General features: G+C 48.0%; 1 protein-coding gene across 1 annotated transcript; it reads left to right on the top strand.

The window, feature by feature from the left end:
• ogal (O-GlcNAcase like) lies at window positions 1–16,329 on the top strand. The gene is made up of 29 exons (XM_086142197.1): window positions 1–129; window positions 2,543–2,635; window positions 2,722–2,880; window positions 2,966–4,472; window positions 4,923–4,976; window positions 5,071–5,770; window positions 5,852–6,040; window positions 6,782–6,842; window positions 6,933–7,054; window positions 7,143–7,294; window positions 8,203–8,299; window positions 8,995–9,007; window positions 9,632–9,659; window positions 9,749–9,800; window positions 9,887–9,984; window positions 10,649–10,779; window positions 11,704–11,875; window positions 12,408–12,506; window positions 12,591–12,730; window positions 12,949–13,093; window positions 13,163–13,261; window positions 13,338–13,585; window positions 13,664–13,838; window positions 14,444–14,529; window positions 14,671–14,763; window positions 14,869–14,957; window positions 15,043–15,163; window positions 15,251–15,380; window positions 15,961–16,329. Exons 1-29 carry the CDS (start codon window positions 43–45, stop codon window positions 16,095–16,097), a joined length of 5,277 nt encoding a protein of 1,758 aa, XP_085998323.1. The 5' UTR covers window positions 1–42; the 3' UTR covers window positions 16,098–16,329.
• Window position 16,330: the final 1 nt, after the last annotated feature.

The following is a 16,330-nucleotide window of genomic DNA, read 5'->3' as shown; positions in this document are numbered from 1 at the left end:
AAAAAAAAACACGTGTCTCCGGCCGGGGCCTGCCAAGCGACCATGTGGAGCAGCAAGATGGCGGCGCGGTGGAGGGGGGACGACGGGAGTTTAAATGCCGGCCGCGGCGGATGTCCGTGCGGGAGTCAGGTACCGGAACCGCCGTCTGAGCCGAACCGGCGGCCGAACACCGGAAACCGGGCGGGTTTCGTTTTCCGGGTTTGCCGTTTAGCACGCGCGAACCACGGAGTTCCACGTGGCTCCGGTAGCTGCGATCCAGCCGCAGGAAGCGGTGGACGCGCCCGTGGGTTTTGGGTTGACTTGTCGGGTATCCGGTTCGACGTACACGACTCGGGCGTGGAAGTGTCAGATTAAAAAAACAACTAACCACTCCCTCCCCCTCCTTTTTTTTAATCTTCCGTGGGTCGTGGACAGCCCCACAACCCCACCCTCCCGCTCCAATCCGCGTTAACTCCACGTCACGTCGTGTTACCGGCACTGAGTGTCCCTGTCTCGTTGCCCACTTTCCACCCACTGTGGGGAATCGTTTTTGGAGCGATTCGGCGGGGCGGGCCGCGCTTTGTCATGGGGACGTCCGTGGGTGGCAGCGACTGGGGAAGGTGGGGGGACGTGTCACGGGTGGAGTGGCAGAGCCGTGACACGTCGGGACGGGTTTTTGAACCGAGCACGAAAAGTTGTGCAGACGGGAATGCAGGCAGAGTGACCTGTAGGGGGCAGTAGAGAGCACGTCTGCAGGAAAACTCTTGTAATAACCCCGAAGAAGAGGAGCAGGAAGTGTAGATCCCTGCAGTGTCCATATCCGTGCAGTTCAGAGGAAACCTTATTCCTTGGACGTCAAAACAAAAATATTTTAAATGAATTTGATAAGGTATCGATTGCCAGGCTGCGAACTATGTATCTGACTCTACCCATACCCCCCAAAGCAAAAGTGACCCACTTCAAAATTATGAATGCCATTTACCCATCTAAGGAATTATTGAGGGTAGGCTTTAATATTGACGATAATAATTGTACCTTTTGTGAAGACAACATTGAAACCACTGACCGTATATTTTTCTCATGCGGAAAAGTACAGGGCTTTTGGACGAAAACTCAAAAATGGGTTAGACAATTTTCCATCGTCACCGGTTTCCTTCTCAAGAGATGACATTACATTTGGTTTACTGCTAAGCAACAAAAGAGATGAACTGTGTGTCAATGTTATTTTAGGCCTGGCCAAGTTCTTCAGTCACAAAAACAGAATGCAAAAGTGTTCCCCCAATTTTACGTTCTTTATAAACGATTTTGAATTATACGAAAAATCCTTAAAACTTGTGGAAAAATCCAAAAACCAAAAAATATATGTCTGAGAGTTCTTGTGAACCACTAAGTTAGATATATGTTATATTCTCCTTGCAAGTTTTTTTTTCTCCCCCCTTTATTTTTTATTTTATTTGGCTATCTTTTTAATTATTTTCTTTTACTTCTTTTTTGTCTAGCATTGAACATTTCTCACACACCTTTAACACTGTTAACTTCTGATTACATACAGAACAAATGTCCTTATGTCCTTTGCTCCCTCATCCCCAGTTGTTTCATTGATATTCGATTCAACCTTGCCATGTTTATTTGTACATGTGTATATTTGTTTATGCTGTTTATGTTCAATTAAAAAAAAAGCTGTCTAGTCCAGAGAATTATTAAACTCCTTTCTCTAAAAAACCTTTTTTATTATCTAGTTTCAGTGGGCTGTGATGTCATAAGAGGAGCATGATGTCATACCATCATATTCATCCATCATGTTGTGTGATGTCACGTAGGTGACATCATGAACCCTCCTATGACTTCATACTAACATTAAGTCATAATTGTCACATGTTTCTTTTTAAGTTTGTATTTTTTGTGTACGTCTGTACCATGTCCTTGAGTGTCTCATAAGGCGCCTTAAACAAACATGTTATTATTATGATAAAGATGTTCCCTCCTCACCAATACAGGAAGTGACATCACAGCGTCCGTTGGGGAAATGTCAGTTTTCATTTGAAATAACAAGAAAGTACAGTAATACCTTGACTTATCAGCGCTCCAAAATCAAATTCAATTTCCCCATTGAAGTGAATTGGAATGCAATTAATCTGTTTCAGCCCCCCGTATTTGTGACGTGTTTTTTAAAAAAAGAAAAACATACTTTATACATATCAAGTAATTGTATGTAGAAATAATAAATGAGAATCTAAAGAAATAAACTGTTTTTATTAAGTTCATTTACCGTGAAGATCAGAAGAGGATGCCTTAATTTAGTCGCTACACACTAAATGCAACTGTGTATAGCGGTATTTGCTACACTTTATGGTTACATTTCATTTACTGACAGCGGGAATGCCGGTATGCTTTTTTTTAATGATCGAACCGCCCTTGACCGGCATTAAATGACTTTTCTGATCCCTCGCCTGTTGACCTCCCTGCCGTCTGCTGAATGTAATGTAAACAAAGAACCCTCAATAGTTGAATTAAATGAGAGATGTTTGTATATGTGCGTTTAGTACCATGTGTTTCTCCGCAGTTGCTCCTGTGCCGTGGTGTGGAAGTGGACCCCCCGTCCTGCGTGGATCACTCCATCCTGGCCATCTTCGAGGACTCCGCCGTCACACCGGAGGTCAGATTGTGACGCGGAATCGCCCCTCAAAATGTCCGCCGATGTTGCCAAACCGGCGCTTTCTCACACGCCGTCCTGTGTTTCAGGACAAGAGTGCGGCGGAGGATGAGAGCGAGACGCTGCTTTCGGCTCTGACCGAGATACTGGACTGCGTGGAGGACGACGATGGGGAAGCGCTGTCCCCGTTCGACACCCTGCCCAATACCAAGCTCCTCAGCCGCCAGGAGCGCAGGGACACGTTGAAGGTAGGAGGGCGCGGCCCCTGTGGTGATAATCGACCGATTAGAAAAATCAGTTGAAGTTGCTCGATGATGTTTATCTCTTCCTCAGGCTGGAGCATCACCGCCGAGACGACAGGCGGCAAATGTCGCCATCAAAATCTGCCACGGGGACGAGGGCGAGGCCCGCCGGGCGGTGGATGACGGCCATCGGACGCAGGAGTTCAGCCGGAAAACAGCCCAGATGTTGTTTCAGCCCAAATGCAAGAGCCGCGAGGGTGAAGTCGAGGTCTTCACCACCGCGTCCCTGGTCAACCTGGTGAAGCTCATGCACCCCTATTGCCTGCAGCTTCAGGTGGAGGAGGGGGAGGGCCGGGGCCGGAAGAGCGCCGCCAGGACCTGCGCCGCCTCACGGGGAATCCGGACCTTGTTCTCTAAAGAGGAAGTTTGGAAGTACGAGAGGCCCACGGGAGACAGTGATGAGGAGATACACGTGGTGTCAGAGGACGACGAGCCCCGGAGAGAGGCGGAGGGAGATGCGGATCCGGACGGCGAAGCGAGTGGCGGGAAACCGCTGAAAAGCGCGCTGGCGAATGGGAGGTCGCCCGAAGCCCAGCTGGCCAGAGAAAAGAAGAAGGTGAGGTTCGGCGCCGTCCACATCGCCTCCATCGACGATCGTGCGGGAGCAAACGCGGAGGAAAGCGACACAACGGCTGTCGAAATGGCACTTAAAACCCCGGCGGCCCCCAGTGCCGATGGCACTCCAGAAACCCAGGGGTCGCTCTCCAAAAGCGAGCCCAGAGCCAAGTCCCTCAGCCTCCAGCAGTACAGGCAGCTGCGCCAGAGACGCCCCCCTCTGGTGGAGAAGCAGGGGAACTACACCACCATGTGGCCCACCGTCCCCGAACCCCCCAAAGAGCTGACCCCGATCCTCTGTTTGCACGGGCAAACGGACGACAGACGGACGGCGAAGGTGTCGCACCGCCAGCCAAACTGTGCCGGCACGGTCCCCCCGCGGGTCCGCGGGCCCCCGGAATATCCCTCCGATCGTGCTCCTCTGCCGGCCGGGTGTCTAAGGACCGTGTCCAAAACGGCGTCTCCGGCGAGTCCCCTGCCGGAGGGCCCGTCCTGCAAGAAAAGCCCAGTGAAGAAGCCGGCGCTGCTTAGCAGCGACCCCCCGAATCCCGTCCTCCTCCCCCTGCCCGTCGCCGTGACAACGTCGACGTCCCCCCTCTCTTCGGGTGAAACCAAAGTGAACCTCCTTCGCAAAGCCCTCAGCAATGACGGCCGGCGGTGCCCGGAGGAGCTGCCCGCAACGTCCCCGTCCCCAGAGGCGCAACCAAAGCACGACCGTCTCCCAGGCGGCAACGGAACTCAGGACGACGAGAGCAGGTTCGCGGAGGACGCCTGCAAAACCTTCTCAGGACCTCCTACGCCGCTCTCTGCGGAGAGAGCCCACTCAGAGAACGCAAAACGGCCCGACGCTAAGCTAGCGGACCTTCCAAAGATTCCCCAGTCAGCAGGTCCAGATCAGGTCACCTCTCCGCCCTCTCCTCCGGACGAACACCACGGCGCCGCAGGTTCCGGGGTCTCTTCCCTCAAGGAGCCAAGTGTAGCAGGTGAGTAGGTTGAACAAAAACCCCCTTGAGTTTTTCTTTACCGTGGAACATTGCCTAACGAGTGAATAAACTCACCGATTTTCCAAGACACAAGCTGTCAGTGTTTTTTTTTTGTTTTTGTTTTTTTAATTAATTATTATTATCATTATTTTAAATTACTTTTATTTGTCTATTTGGTTTTCTTGCTTTGTGATACAAGTCCAGATCTGCGTTAGGAGTGAACAGTGTGATATTTTTTTTTTACCACCATGTGGCGCCACCTGCAAAACGTGAGGCGTGCGCATTGTGGACTGGTTGTGTTTTTCAGTTCATTTCAGTGGGGAAACTTGATAAATGAGCGAGCTGACTCACATGCTCGCTTCACGGAAGCAGTTAAACTTGTTAGTCAAGGTGTAACTGAAAAGTGTTTAAATACTCCACGTGATGGCTTTTGTGATGCTTGTCGTTAAGGGATTGAAGCAACGGATCTGACCAGCCTGTTGGAGCAGTTTGAAGAAAAACAAGGTAACCATCTGGATCCTGACATGATCATCATTATTATTATTGCTGTTGTTGTTATAGAGTTGCTCTCATCCAGACTGTCTCCTTCCACCTCCAGCTGAAGCAGGACGGGGGCCTGAGCCCAGACGGCCAGGAGGACCCGCGGGACGGGACGGAGCCGCAGATGCGTCGACGGCTCCCCTCGTGGGACACAAACCTCTGACCGCGTCAGACTCTGCTGGGGATCCCTCTGACGTCCGGGGGTTAGATCACGCAAACGCCGGCGAGTCGCCGCGCGCGGAGGTCGTCCTCGGTGCCCGGCAGTCGCCGAGGCGGCGGCATCCTCCGCCCAAGGCCATCCAGATCATTGAGCCGCGGCGCCTCCCGTCCAGGAGGGGGCACGCCGCGGGGTCCCGTTCCTCCCAGCCCTCCCCGCACGCGCTCTTTTCCGTGTCTTCGGATCACGATTACTGCCTGCCGTCGGATCCTTCCCGGACGAGCGCCGCCTCGCATCCTCCCGCTGAGCCCTCCGCACACGGCGGTGCTGCCAAAAGGGATGCTGGGGTGAAGTCGCCCGGCGACTCCCGCGCCAACGTCCCGCGCAACACGGAGGACTTTAAGGGGGCGGTGCCGCCGTTCCCAGGGGATGCGGCCACGGAGACAGACGCGCTGCCCACTCCTCCACCCACTCCTCCCAGCAGAGGGAGAGAGAAGAGGGCGTACAGGAGAAGATCCCCGCCTTCCGACTCCAGCCCATGTTCTTCGTCGTCCTCCTCCTCCTCTTCCAGCTCAGGATCTCGCTCTCCAAAAAGGCGCAGGTCTGTGTCCTATCGCACGTGACCCCGGTCTACGTTTCCCCCTGTTTTGGGTTTTCTGTAACGCTCGCCGCGTGTGTCCAGGCTCCGTTGCCGGCGCTCAGAGGGCAGCTCGTGGTCGTCGTCGCCGTCTCCCTCCGCCTCCTCCTGCTCCCCTCCTCGCCGCTTCGGACTCCCCCGGTCGCGGTGCAGCAGGTCGAGGTCTCGGTCCTGGTCCAGGTCCCCGTCGCCGCTCTCGCCGGTGTGCCGCAGCCGCTGGAGAGACGTTTGTAGGTGAGTACGTTAGTGCCAGACAGCCGTCTCGTATATCAATTTCCCACCGTAAAATGAATTAAAAGACTATTAATCTGGTCCAGACCCCGGTTTTGTGACCTGTCTTCAATTTAAAAAAAATGAATAAAACACATATTTCATAAAAAAACACTACATAATACAAGAGAATGTAATGATCTAATCTGGTTTTATCAAGTGTATTTAGCTTGACTATCGGACAAAGATGTGTGTGACATTTCCCGCTCAATCGCTCAACTTACTTGCTACACACAACAGGTTGCTAAATGTCACTTGCACCCTTTGCTACCCTTTGCCTCGACTTCATTTAGCGACGGAGTGAATGCCGCTCCTCCTTTTAAAACGATCAAACCGTCCCCGACTGGCTTCCGATGTCTCGCCGGTTGATGTCCGCCGCACCAAATCCCTGTAAATAGGATAATGTTCTCGGGTGCGGTATCTCAGCATTTCACCATTAAATCAACAAAAAGCACACCTCGCTTGTGTTTTTTTGTTGATGTTCGCTGGCAGGGGGTCACTGCGTCTGCCTCCTTTTTTTTTTTTTTTTTTAACGCTACTTCTTGCACAACGGCAGCAACGTTGTTGTGAAACGCTCATCCCGCTGGCTCCTAACGCAGATGACAGCATGTATCAGAAAGCAAAAAAAAAAACACAGTTATCCTGGAAAACTCCCCGGTTTTGCCACGTTTAACATTTGAGCCGTTGTCTTGCCCCCGGCAGCAGCAGGGAGTCCAGGAAGCTGCGGCGGGAACGCGAGGCCAGGATCCAGAAACTGAAAGCCATTGTGAGGAAACACTCTTTTTGACACATTTAATGGCGGGTTAAAGGCACGGCAGCTGACCCCGTCCCACCTTTGACTCCCCTTTTCCTGCAGGACGAGCGCAGGGTGGTGTACGTCGGCCGGATCCGCAGGTCCATGACGCACGACGAGCTTAGGGAGCGCTTCTCTCAGTTCGGCGAGGTGGAATGTGTGTCGCTTCACTTCAGGGACAAAGGGTGAGTGCGAGCTTCATCCCGAGGGTTGCGGCGTTAACTTTTCCTCCGGCCGGCGTCTTTTTAAACGCTCGTCTCCGGCGGCCCGCAGGGACCACTACGGCTTCGTCACGTTCTACAACATGGAGGACGCCTTCGCGGCCATCGACAACGGCGGGAAGCTAAGGAGGCCCGACGAGCTGCCGTTCGACATCTGCTTCGGCGGGAGGCGGCAGTTTTGCAACTCGGACTACGCCGATCTCGGTAGGAAGCGAGATTTTTCTCGCTTGCTTTCAATGTCATCTGCTAAATGTTTCCATCACCATGTACAATATTAATCTCAGTACCTAGAGCCGGAGTCCACAACCCGCGGCTTCCTGTGGCTTTTGAATGTAATTCCGTATTTAATTGAATTAAAACGCAATTTAATTAGTGTTGAATTAAAGTGCAATTTTAATCGTCGATCTTGTAACATCTAAATAAAACGTGTTGAAATATTTTTGACAGCACACAGAGAGAGGACGGCATTTTTTGTTTGCTGCCGGTGGATGATTTAAGTTCTGTTTCTTTGTTTTTTATAAATACAAGGACTCAAATAGCCTTTGAGTATTTTGCTTCAAAGTAACCTTCAACCCAAAGTCTTTTTTTCTGATTTCAAAATGTGTTGCTGCATCCAGAAATGTAATTTTGTTTTCTCTGCAGTTCATTGATGTGAAAAAAATGCAACACATATTTTGGCTATACATAGCATAAAGGCAAAAAAACCCCAAAAAACATTATATTCTTTGTTAATTTATTTTAAATTTGGGGAAACTTGTCCAAATGGCTCTTTGACTGGTAAAGTTTGCTGACCCCTGACCCGAGGCGATTTTAAGTTCAATATCATATGCAATATATTTCTCTATAATGTCTTTCATTCGAATTAAAAATGCTGGGGATAATTGTGCATTATTTACCCTGTCATGTCTAATATTACTCCATACTTTGCAATTTTGGAGCCATCTGGCACAAAAATTTCCTTCTGGACTTAAAATATTTCATCATATCTCCAATCGGAAGAGCAAGTATCGGACGGTCCCTTTATGTATCGTCTGTATTTCTGGATTTGCGCGGCTCCTCTTCTTTTTCTGACAGCCACGCCCGTCTCTTGTCTCCCCCTCCCCCCGTCTTAGATGCAAGCAGGGGCGCGGAATCGTCCCCAGCGCGCGGCAGATTCGAGGAACTGGACTTCGACTCGCTGCTGAGGCAAGCCCAGAGGAGCCGCGACAGGTAGCGGCACCGAGGCTGCCACGTCGGCCCATACGCGCTCTTCAAAAGAGGAGGAGAATTAAAAATAAAGAAGTACTTTGAACCTCAGAGCTAGCGGCTCGCCATCGTGTAGCAACTTTTTTAAAATGTTTCTTTTTTTTATTTTTATTTTTTTTTACTAAAGCTCTTAATGTTTTTTTTTTTTACTGTTTGTACTCATTCAAGCATTATATCACATGTCAGAGGAGTGTGTTAAGCGCCCCTTAAAAGTTATTAATTTCATTCCGTAACACAGATGAACTTTTGTAAATTTTGTGTTTATAAATAAAATAAATAAAGGCCGTGTCTTGATGAACTATCAACACGCTGTTTGCCTTGTTGATTCTCCCTAGTGTGTGTGTGTGTGCGTTTGTGTGTGTGTGCGTGCGCATTTGCATAGATTATATAGTTCACGTGAAGACCTCAATAAGTGGCCCATAGAGATTTAAGTCAAAGATAATCGATTATTACATGTATTTCAGCATGAAATACATTTTCTGAACGGACAATTTAGAGCAAGGGTATCAAACTCATTTTCACGAAAGCCCACATTAGCATAATGGTTATGCTCAAAGGGCCACATGTAACGGTAAGAGTATAAATGTGACCTAATGTAAAATAAATGTAACTACTCCTTAATGTTAAATATCTGAGATAAACTTTATTGATTCCCATAGGGGAAAGTCCTCGGTCACAGCGGCGTAACAGTTACGTGAAAAAAAGGAAATAAATATGAATATAAATAGACAGGAGATAGCAAGACAAAAAAAATCTATGAATAAGTAGATGGCAGATTCTGAATTTATGACTAATTCAAATCCAAAATGTTACATATGCATGCCAATCTTGTCAATGCATGCCTTTGAATTGTTATTTTTAAGACAATCAGACCTTTTACCTCCAGAACCTTGTGGGAATCGATCAAGGAACCCTCTTTGCAGGAGTCATTTATGGCGTACTGGCCCTTTAAGAGAGGTTTACTGTCCCTTTAAGACGTCGGGACGTCTGAGCCCCACGCCACGGACTCGAGGGTGAAGTTCACGCGCGCGGAACAAAAGAGCCTTTCCCGTTGCGTGTTTTTTTTGTTGTCTTTTTTTTTAACTGCCGTGGACTTTGGCTGCCCGTCCATGTGAGGAAAACAAAATAAGGCAGTTCTGCGCATGCGTGACGTGGAGGTGCAAGTCCGTGACATAAAGGCTTGCGTGGACACATGACTGACAGCTGAGGCGTGGACACCCGTGGAGAGGAAACGACAGCGTAGCAGCTGCACCCCACGAACCGCCGTGAACCATGTCGACCGCGGGGGCCGTCCAGAGACGCTTCATCAGCGGGGTCGTGGAAGGTGAGCACCGGTGGGAGTGCGTGGTCGCACCACCATCCGTGGGGTTCTCTCTCTGTCACATCCACGCGTGCATCTCTCGATCGCTGCAGGTTTCTACGGGCGTCCGTGGACGATGGAGCAGAGGACGGAGCTTTTCAGAAGGTACTCGACCTCAAACCCCGTGGGTGGTCTCCACTTGAAAATCCCGTGGGAGGTTTTCCTGATCTCGTGTGTCGTGGCCGTGGCAGGGAGCGAGAGTGGGGTCTGAACACGTACCTGTACGCGCCCAAGGACGACTACAAGCACCGGATGTACTGGCGGGACCTGTACTCGGCCCGGGAGGCAGGTGAGTGGGTCAAACCTGATGTCACGCGTGGGGAAAACACGCATCGGCAAATCAAGTCTGGATATTCGAATCCCAGATTACTTTTCAAAACAAATAGCTGTATGCCTATATTTTGTATTTAAATATACAGTAGAAGCTCAACTTGTGAATTTAATTTGTTCTTTTTATCCATTAAAATTAGTTTAAATCCCATTGATCCGTTCTCCAGCTCCAAAATACACACCGTACTCTTTGGAAACTTTTTATGGCAAAAATACAGAAAGGAATTAAAGATGATATTAATTATTTCTCTTTTTGTTTCCTTTGAGCAAAAATGACGCCTTCTCGCATATGAGACCCTCGCTAACGCTATCTCCAGCTAGCTGTTTTTCAATAATCCAAACTAACAATTACTTTTCTTCTCCTAAGACTTGAGACATTTGCTTTGTCAACATAGTCTTCTACGTTCTTAATACAACAAGCAGTTTTATGTTTATTTAGGAGCCATAACAAAGACAAATTTACTGAAAAAAACCACAAATAGCGGGATAGTGTCACAATTTAGCATGCGCGACCGCTGCTATGCTACAAAGCAGAAAGCCCGCGTGTTTGTTTGTTTGTTTGTGTCCATAGATGTAAAGGTCATAGTCAGGAGTGCGTAACTCCCCGTTCTCCCCACATACAGAGCAACTCATCGCCTTGATATCGGCGGCGAAAGCGCACCAGGTGGATTTCGTCTACGCCCTCTCACCTGGCCTGGACATCACCTTCTCCAACCCCAAAGAGGTGGCGGCCCTGAAGAGGAAGCTGGACCAGGTGGGCCTTTAGCTCCCGCCGTCGGGATGCTAAGACACATAGATGCTCTAAAAATGGGTCGATCAAAACCTCAGATTTTTAATTTAATAACAAGAGTGTGAAAACGGAAAACGACATGATCTAAAGAACTCGTTTTAACCGACAGGCGACGCATGTAAAATCTACCGCTTACTTAAATTGCACTCACGCTTGCCCATGGCTTTGTGAGTTATACTAAAACATCTTATTGCGCTGCCTCTGTTCTATCGCACTCTTCAGATTCATATTTATAATAATGTTTAAACTCTCCCTATAAGCACATATCCAAAAGCACTGCGGACAGCAAAGTAGGAATTTCAATGTACAGGGAACCAAGTTTCTACACTGAATCGAACATATATACCGTCATGTCCGGACTATCGAGCGCACCTCAATATAAGCCGCACCGGCGAGCTGATTGCTATCTTAGGATTCCTCCTGCGCACTAAAACTGTCAAAGTCGTCTTCTTTGGTGTTGGAGTTGAACAGACTCAGAATTGCCCAGTTATTTCATTGGTCTGATGTGATGAGGATAAATGTTTTAGCGTCATAAAGCTTGTTAGCCCCCCCCAAAAAATCCATATATAAGCTGCATCGTTGTTTAAGTTTAAAAAGGTGCGGTTTATCATCCGGAAATTACGGTATACGTGTGTGTGTTTGTCCATATATATATTGATCTATTGATCTTTACTGTTTTTATTTCACTCGGGATATTCACCGTTTTATTCTATAATTTTATATAGAGTTCTATTTTGATTCTCCTCCACTTTATTCGCTTTCAGCAAAAAGCAGTTTGCCCCTTGGGGATCATTGAAGTTGTTGTAAATACTCTTGTGAGTAACTAAATATTTTTATTCAAAGTTGAATATGCACCTGAATGCTTCGTGTCAATCGTCTTCACCTCAGGTCAGGGACTTTGGCTGCACCTCCTTCTCTTTATTGTTTGATGACATCGAGGCGGAGATGTGCCCAGCCGATAAGGAGGCCTACAGCTCCTTCGCCCACGCCCAGGTGGCCGTCACCAACGACGTCTACCGTCACCTCGGAGAACCCGAGACCTTCCTCTTCTGCCCCACAGGTTCGATCCTTTTGAACCATTCATTCAGTCGCTGCAGGTGATCGAAAAACTCATCGTCTGTGCAGGATACATATAATCCGCTGTTTTACGATAGCTGTGTGACCATCATGCGTGTAGGACCTCCTATCATCATGAGTGTCTTGATAATTTGATTGGAAAGAAATGCTCCATTTAGATAAAAAATAATGGAAAAATACTTGTTGAAGGGACAATTCATACCATAACATGTATAGAAATTATATGAAAGAAAATCAGTTAAATAACATTTGTACTTATGCCAAATTTGTATGTAATAGTACTTGAATATTTTACATTTTTTCTTCTTATTTTACAACTCTCCCACCTTTGTCCTTTTTACAATTATTGCTTGTACTTCCTCTGCTGAGACGACGCAGTTTTCTCTTAGTGGCACAGTTTAAGAAACCCCTTATCTTGTTTTATTTTATCTTATCTCGGCGCTCCAATTATTGCCTTTCTGTTTACAGTAACTTGATTCTAACGTTTTCAAAAAAATCTGATTTTAATCTCCCAGATTACTGCGCTGCCTTCTGCACGCCCAGCGTATCGCAGTCGTCCTACCTGCACACCGTCGGAGACGACCTGCTGCCGGGGATCGATGTCCTGTGGACCGGTGAGGATAAAGTCATACGGTGCAAAATTCCTAGTTTTGCTGCTGTCGTTCATTATCATTATTAGTATTATTATTCTTATTTAGGTCCAAAAGTTGTGTCCCATAAAATCTCAGTGGAGTCCATAGAGGAGGTGTCCTCCATTCTGAAGAGGCCGCCAGTCATCTGGGACAATATCCATGCCAACGATTACGATCCGCAGAGGCTGTTCATCGGGCCTTACAAGGTACACCTGAAGATTATGAAGGTGGAGAATTCCCATGCTCTCCGGGGAAGCTTTTCCCCTATGTATGACTTGGTGACATCGTTTGATGTAACAATTATGGGCTTGTATTCATTGTCGGTGGACTAATAGCATCGAAACCCGGCGTTTGAGTTCTATTAATTCTTGCCGGTATGTATCTGAGGGTCGTCGCTCACCCTGTTCCGTCACTCTCGGATCAGGACCGGCCTACCGAGCTGATCCCCAAGCTGAGAGGTGTGCTCACTAACCCCAACTGCGAGTTCTACCCGAACTTCGTGGCCATCCACACTCTGGCAACGTGGTGCAGGGCTCCGGCGGAGGGCTGCCTGAAGGACGTGGAAATGGGTGAGTGGCGTCTGTTCCAAACGGGTCCTGGTCCACCTCACGGAACTAGCAAGACTCCTTTCTCGGCAGGTGACGAAGAGCAAGACCCCTGCTATAGTCCCCAGAAAGCCCTGATGCTGGCCCTGACTGACTGGCTGCAGGAGTTCCTCCGTGCAGATCAGCCAGGAGGTAAGCTTCGGTTGGCGCGCCGTCAGGAAGCGGTTACGCCGCATGGTGATCTCCTCCCTCGATGTTTCTCCCTCAGCCCGACTCAAGAAGGAGCCCTCCGGCGAGGAGCCCATGCAGACGGATATGGGCGAGACGAGCTCCTTCGTTCCGGGGCCCGGAGAGAACCCGCTGTACACGGCCGAGCCGTTAACCTTGGACGATCTGAAGCTGCTGGCGGAGCTCTTCTACCTGCCGTACGAGCACGGGCCTACGGCCAGGAGCATGCTGCAGGAGCTGGACTGGCTTAAAAACCACCGGAGCGCCGCCTCCGCTCAGACGGACACGGTCGGTTTAAGCTCATTTCGGACTCAGATGGCAGCTCTCTCAGTCTACAGGCCTCTTACTTTTTTTTTTTTTTTTAAGACGGCGGAGTGGTGCTCGAGGGCGCAGCTCTTTGACGACATGTGCGAAGCGGTGGTGCAGATGTTCAACCGCCTGTCCAACGCCCCGAATCGCAGCATCCTCTACGACCTCTACAACTACATTTGCGACATCAAGAGCGGCGTAGGCCTGGCGCGGTCCTACGTCAAAAGTCTGGGTGAGAGAATCAAGGGAACGTCATGAATAACTCCGGTGCCTCTCTACGCAGCCGCTGATCTGTAGCTTCATTAAAGTCAAGGTGGAAACATGGAAATTATAGTTGTAGTAAAAATGATAATGTCACAATTATGCCAGAATTTTAAGCACCACTGTTTATTAAAATACTTTGGGACAAGAACAATTTACACCATAACATGTAAAGAAATTATATGTGCATGACTATCATGCATGTCGGACATCCAATAATCATCAGTGTTTTGATCATTTAATTGGAAAGAAATGCCTTATTTAGATAAAAGATAATGGAAAAATACCTGTTGAAGGGACAATTCACACTGTAACATGTATAGAAATTATATGAAAGAAAGTCACTTAAATATCTAAAATATTAGAAATATTTATGTTATAATTCTTGAATATTTCATGCTTTTCTTTATTTATTTTACAACTTCCCACACCTTTGTACTTTTTACACATATTGTACTGCTTCTGCTGAGATGACTCAGATTCCCCTTAGTGGCACAGTTTAACAAATACCATATCTTGTTTTATATTATCTTATTTATAACGCCAGTTTATTAAAAATCTTTAAAATGTGAACAGGAGGCCTCGGTCGACCGTCATCCCAGCCGATGAATGATGATCCGGAACCCTGGGGCTTCAGGGGGGGCCTTTCTGGAGAGTTCCAGGTAATCCAACTGCCGTCGAAACATATCATATGACGGTTTGAAATGGAACGAACCATCGTCTTGTTTTTTTTTTTTTTTTTTAAATGAACGATGTGACCGTGTCTTCCCGGAGAGTAACCCGCCGTTGGTTGGTCCTTGCAGAGAATGCTGCCTTGCCACGGAAACAGGGACCTGTTCAAGCATCCACCTGCCACGGCCGTGTACTGCATACGCCCGTACTGCCCCGAGGACAAGGTGAGGGCATCAGCAGCAGCGGCGGCGATTACCTGCCGCCTTTTCTTTCTTTCTTTTTTTTTTTAAATCTGCAACCCATGATAATAAGCTTGTTCGCTGCTTTAGGCGGAAGTGCAGAGGGTTTTTGGGGAGCTGCAAAGAGCTGGCCAGGGTAAAATCCCCCCGATGAACCAACCGCGTCTCATCAGCGATTGGTAAAAAGGTTTTTTTCTTTTTAATCCTTTCTGCTATATTTCCAATTCCTCGCTCCATCTCAACGCCGCCTCTGCCCCAGCGCAGCCTGGCGTCGGGTGAAATCTCGCCGAGCCCTCAATGCGCGCTTGTGCTGGAGGATGAGATCGGACTATGTGGCTATGCGATGGCGCTCGCTGACGCCAAGCCAGCTGTGGTCGGGATTCAGGTGCGGGAATCAGAGGTCACCAAATCGCCTACATACAACACACGAGCGGACACATCATTTTATTTTGTTTTTACATTTTCACTGCAGGGGGCAAGAAGTAGCTCGGTGTTAGAGGAGTTCCCTTCCATGTTCGCTGCACAAGTACTGCCGCGGGTCACAGATCCGTCCCCGGCGAAGCGAATGATTGCCCAGCTGATGTCGTCCATCAGGAGCAGCGGTAGGTCTTACCCTGGCACAGCGTCCCCCGATGGAAAATTCTGGTATTAACGGCTCACTGTCAAAAAAAGGTGGCACCAGACTCTCCACTAGGTGGCGCTATTTGGGCCTTTTGTCCAAACCATTGGCATAAATTCCCTTTTCACAGCTGTGGTTTGTGTTAAAAAATAAATTCAATTTGATAAAGATATTTCAATAGGTATGTGATAAGGGATTCTTAGTGTCGCAGAAAGGGCATTAGTTAATATGTAATCATTTGAAAATAAGTTTTAATTTTTTTTTCAGCCAACGCTAGCCATTTTTCAGATATTTTGCTCATTATTTTTAGACGGATAATTTTTGATATTATTTTCAGTGACTTCCCCATCACTGTTCCCTCACTCATACATCAAGGTGTTAAAATTGGGCTCCTGTGTAAACTCAGTGGTTCATTGGGCCAAACAGCACAGCCCCAGCCCAGTGCTCGGAAGTTGTAATAACAGCATGAATATTTTAATGACACATTAGTTTGAATAATCCCGATTTGTTCTAAATTGTGTTATGAACCTACATCACCTAATTTTTATTTTTATCTTTTAAAGGTTCAAGAGGAGTGTTCTGCGAGTTGAGGCAAAGCGATCGCAGGTTTATTGACTTCCTCTCCAAGTTTTGCTCCTTTGAGCCCATTGAGACGGCCGGTCTACCTCAGGACATCGTCGTCATGGGAACCAGGCTGTGAGCAGCAGGTCCCTTTGGGTCTCCACGTGGTGTAAACCAAGTCCTGCAATTTTGATCAAACCGTGTCAGACTGGACCATTTTTTTTTAATCTAGCAGCGACCGCCATCGTCAGCATGCTGACGGCAATCACGACTGCGATACAACCAACTTTGTCGACATAAAAAACTTGTAGGCTTTACCCCCAGATCTTTTACCCCTCCAAATCCCAGTGCAATAAAACACATACATCTGAC

Source organism: Fistularia commersonii, chromosome 35 (assembly GCF_037954325.1).
Source record: "Fistularia commersonii isolate RoL2024-O1a breed Wild chromosome 35, RoL_Fcom_v1.0, whole genome shotgun sequence".
Classification (NCBI taxonomy): Eukaryota; Metazoa; Chordata; class Actinopteri; order Syngnathiformes; family Fistulariidae; genus Fistularia; species Fistularia commersonii.
Note: the sequence above shows the minus strand (reverse complement) of the source record. Positions and strands in the feature narration are given on the sequence as shown.